The sequence below is a fragment of the Lagenorhynchus albirostris genome, chromosome 10 (assembly GCF_949774975.1).
Source record: "Lagenorhynchus albirostris chromosome 10, mLagAlb1.1, whole genome shotgun sequence".
In the NCBI taxonomy this organism is placed as follows: Eukaryota; Metazoa; Chordata; class Mammalia; order Artiodactyla; family Delphinidae; genus Lagenorhynchus; species Lagenorhynchus albirostris.
The window spans coordinates 32,084,449-32,089,299 of record NC_083104.1 but is presented as its reverse complement, the minus strand read 5'-3'; the positions used below and the strand labels follow the sequence as shown (position 1 = coordinate 32,089,299).

Here is a 4,851-nt window from a genome sequence, read left to right as displayed (position 1 = left end):
GACGGGCGTCACCGCGAGCCAATGAGCGCGCCGGGAGGCGGAGCAGTCAGGCCAAGGGGGCGGGATTTCCCGCGCGGCGGCGCAGCCCCTTGGCGCCCGGCTAGGGCGGCAGACCTATCGAGAGAGGGCGGGTCGGGGTCAGCTGCTGCAGGCGGGCGGGCGCGGGAGCTGTGGGCGGCCGCCGCCTCGTCTTTTGCTGCGGCCCTCCCTCCGCCACGATGCCGGGGATCGACAAGCTGCCCATCGAGGAGACGCTGGAGGACAGCCCGCAGGTAAGGTGCGGGCGGCGGCGGGCTGCGAGGGAAGGAGCGGGGCTGGCCGACCCCAGGCCTGGCGCCGCCGCGGCCGCAGGTGCCAGCCCTGGCCTAGGTGGGCGCCGCCCCCAAGTGCCCCCGCCGGTAGCGGGCGGCGCCCCGATCGCGGAGGCCGGGCCGCCCTACCGAGGCCCGCGTGGGCCTGCTCCGCTGGGCCGAGAGCCGCGCGCGGGGTCTGGGACGTCGGCAGGCTGCGACAGAGCCGCGGCCGCCTTGGCTCGTGGGCCCGGCGGTCACATACGCGCGCGGGGCTCCCTTGTATTTGACAAAAGATGCTTTATAATCGCCGTGATGTGAGGTGGTAAATCCCGAACCTGGAATTTTCTCTTCGAAAACCTCTTCGGAGAGAATGCAGAAGGAGAAAAGACCCCGTAGACAATGATTTCTGACCAAGATAGGGAAGGAAATGGATAATTTTGGGGGGGAGATGCTGAAAGGCTGTTGATATGCCCATGCGTAGAGTCCTCGGCGAAGCCCGTCAAGGGTCCCGGAGTCTCTCGGCCGAGTGTCGTGGCCGTGAGTGTAGCCGCTGTCACTCGGACCATGCACGCCGAGTGGAGGACGGCGCCTTCGCGGCTCCACGACTGCTGCGCCCTCGTTGCAGACTTGGCTTTAGTGAACTCATCAAAATAAAAGCCCTGTGTTTTGTGCGTTGGGGATGATGCTAGTGTGGTTGCTCTAGCTTAAGATAGTCTAGGAACACGTAACCATTACTGATGTTTTCAGTACTGAAGAATGAAATCAGCGATGTTAAAAACCATGTTGGTAGGCGCTGTAACTTGCGTTGAGAAACTTCATCCCTAGGTCTGTCTCTTACACAATAAGGGATTTCAGACGGTGTTGCTGGTTGGCTACCACTTAGAATGAAGAAATTTTTCTGAAATGTTGTTCATTTAGAACTACAACTGCACATATTTCATGTGTCTTGACGGTTTAATATGACTCCAAACGAACAGAAGGGAGGGGCTGGATCCCCCTTTACTGCATGATATGTCTGCCATGGATGTGGTGCCAATTTTGATTGCCAAGTTGAAGTTGGGCTCTGATTGTGGAATTGATTTGTTTTTTTTCACGCTGAAAGTTATCTTCACAGGCCAGTTCCTGCTGGTAATGTACTCTTATCAGCCTGTATTGACACAAAGAGAAACTGACTTCTTGGCTTATTTTGACTGCCAGAATAGCTAGTTCAAATGCTTAACGATTTCTGTAGTATAAAGTCATAAGCTACATTTGTTTCAGATGTTTAGCAAAAATTTTGTGGGATGTATTGCTCAGGTGTACTTTTGTCATTTTACTTTTTTATTTTATAAGACTCAGCAGGTGCCTTACCTTTCTTCTCATACCTGGGCTTGCTTTTATAGCTCATAAAGACTATACACACTGCTCAGAATGGGTTACACAGTGCCCTAGCCATGACTTAGGAGGGTATAATCTCTTGACTCATCTAATTTCTTGGACTTTTCACACAATTAGTTTACAACTTGAGCTGCTTTTTTTACAAGAATGTGCTGTATTAGTATTAGTTTTATGGTAATTTTTAATGAAATAGCCACGTTGATAGTCTTTCAATTTCTAGAAGTAGTAAATTTGAACTAGTTAATGTTTACTTGGGAAGATTAATTGGGACAACTGGGATTTAGAAGGGTAAGACACTGAGAAGCAATTCTTGGGGAAAACCTGTGGCAAGATGGAAAGCCCTGGATTGGGGATTCAGGATATAAGGGTTTTAGTCATTACTGCCGCTTAGTACCTTCTACTTTAGGGCAAGTCACTTAACTTCTCTGAACTTCAGCTGTTATAGATAGTGAATGTTTTAATCTTTGTACTTGATTATAAAAGTAATAGTTGTTTGCTTCAGAAAAATTGGAAGATACAGAAAGCACACAGTTACCTGTCGTGCGCCCAGCAGCAAACTCTGTTAACAGTTTGCTTTCTTTTTTCTAGTTTTTTTCTCTTACACATTCTAATGTGATTGAGATTATATTGTGCATAACGATTTTTATTTGGCTTTAACTACACATTGTAGCTTAAGTACCTTCACACGTTATTACATACTGAATAAAAAATTCAAAGGTTGCACATTTCCTTGACTCACTTAATATAGTTGTCCTGTTGTTGGACTTTTAGAGTTTTTCCCAAGTTTTGCTGTTATATATAGTGCTAAGATTAATGCTTTTGGGCATCAATTTTTGTTCTCATCTGGACTATTTATCTAGGATAGAGTCCAAGAAGCTGAGTAACAAAGAGGAGGAAAACTTCTAAAGCTCCTGATTAGAGATGTTTTTATTAGATTATTTGATCCTAGTCAAAAATGGCCTGCCAGTTGCTATGTAAAAAAGTTAGAGCCTGGGAGTCGTGAAGGACTACACTGAATTACAATTATCCTTTTTTAGTTTTAATTTAAAGTAGCGAAGTATTAAAATAGGGGTATATTTGCAAGTCCAAATCCAGCTGATTGCACATAAACATCTTTAGAATTATCTTGCACAAACCATACCATTCTGCAAAAGATACCATGTTGAAGTAGGAAATCTTAAGACTATACTAGATGCCTTATCAATGCTTATATATTGTTTTGAAAATCAGAAACAAAATTAAACTTTCTATTTAGTAAGAAAAGATATGATCTTTAAAAAAATAACTGATTTTATATGTAGATAAAAATCTTATCAATGATCCATCTAAGCTAGAACTGTGAAGGCAAACTCCAATCCCAAATGGAGGCTTTTCTCTTTGGCATAATATGAAATACTCAAAGATTATGAGATGTACTTTTTTTAAATTCACATTTTGACATCTCTTATATTGAGATGCCCCTTACAGTTGATGTTGTTTTACTTGTAATTGCCTGCAAATGTACACACTTGGTTATTTCTCCTAGTGACATGAGTGGCTAAGTGCAGCTTTTTAATGTTCAGCCAACAAATCAATTCACAGCCACTTGAAGGATTATCAGTCTTGTTTTTGTCTGAAAATATTTCTTTGACAGCTAGTAACATGAAGCAAGTGCTGCCATCAAAACTTGCTGACTGGGTATCAATAATTTGGAAGAAAATATTGGCGATAAAAGTGGAGCACTTCTGAGAAATATTTGTCATCTGCTCGTGGCACAGAATAATATTGGATGTGAAAACATGGCTAGCGGTGTCTCTTATGTCAAAAAATTACCCACAAGAGTTGAAATTTTAGGGTTATATTAAACTTGTGCAACTTGTGTTTTCTTTTTTGTGTTTATATGAGAGTTATATAAAAAATTCTGTCAAAGATCTGTTTCCATAAATATAAAGTAAAAACTTCAAGACATTAGAAAACCTGAATTCATAGCTTAATTGCCAGCATTGTTTTGTTTGTGACAGTAGTATATTAAACTGGCACAGCTCACAGTGGATGCCGTCATAGATTCAATGAAATGGTACCATATTGATTGCATTTTTGTAAGCTGCTAACTTTAAACAGTCATTATACAGTGTTGAACTCAATCTTATTAACTTTACATAAGGAAGCTGTTTCAACCCTGTTTGAGGCTAAGAACATCTTCTTAATATAAGTCCACTACACATTTTTGCATAAATGTGTTATTCCTTGAATTAGAATGCTAATTTTTGAAGAAAAAAATGTAAGTGGCACACTTTTCTTAAGAATGGCACTAGCGAAACAAGATTTCATGATGCTTTCTTTTTTACATCTTAAAATAGCACTTGGGGAATGGCAGTAGGGCACTAGAGCTAAAAAATAAAAAGATTCTGCCAGATCTAAATTTGTGGGGCATTGGGAAGTAAAGGATTGAGATAACTTGGACTTCATATACTGGCATAATGATTTTGCGCTGCTTTTTAAAACAACCATAGTGACTTAGCTTTCTCTTCTGAAAATAGGAAGCTAAGGAATAAGTTGATTTTTAGAAACCAGCTTCTAAGGCTGAGGTATAAATTAACTATTTGTAGAATAAAAGTACAAGGTCATCTTTTAGATTTTAAGCTGTAGTTATCTCAATAATTGTTGGAATTTAATTCTTATCCTGCCTTTGGGATATAAAAAGGTGAACATACTTTGCCTTTATGCTGAGTTTCCTTATCTCTGATCCTTTTTATTGACAGTCTTAACATTTACTGACTGACAAGTTTTTACTCTTAAAGTGAAGGTAATTTTTACACGCTTATGCTCATTGTGGGGGAAAAAAAAAAAGCCTAACAACATAGAAATGTATAAAGAAGAAGAAAAATGATTCCAAATTCTGCACTCAGAAAAAACCTAGTTAGCATTTTACAGGCCATGTTGGGGAGGGGAAGGGGTACTATGGTGTTATTTTGGATTATGATGGGGAGGGGGTTGGCACTACTAGAAGAGACTATGGAGAAAGAGAAATAACCAGGGACTTCCCTGGTGGCGCAGTGGTTAAGAATCCGCCTACCAATGCAGGGGACACGGGTTCAATCCCTGGTCCGGAAAGATCCCACATGCTGCGGAGCAACTAAGCCTGTGCACCACAACTGCTGGGCCCACGTGCCGCAACTACTGAAGGCCACGTGCCTAGAGC

General features: G+C 42.1%; 1 protein-coding gene across 5 annotated transcripts in view; it reads left to right on the top strand.

Moving 5' to 3' along the window:
- The first annotated feature begins 108 nt into the window (after window positions 1–108).
- APPL1 (adaptor protein, phosphotyrosine interacting with PH domain and leucine zipper 1) overlaps window positions 109–4,851 on the top strand; it is a 49,237-nt gene continuing 44,494 nt past the window's right edge. For 3 of the 5 annotated variants that reach the window (XR_009542754.1, XR_009542753.1, XM_060161533.1), the window contains exon 1: window positions 109–272. Coding sequence is in view for 3 of the 5 variants with exons in the window: in XM_060161533.1 (XP_060017516.1) it covers window positions 219–272 (54 nt within the window). In the remaining 2 variants the exon portion in view is untranslated. The remainder of the gene's footprint in view (window positions 273–4,851) is intronic. The other 2 variants (XM_060161535.1, XM_060161534.1) reach the window with 1 other exon arrangement.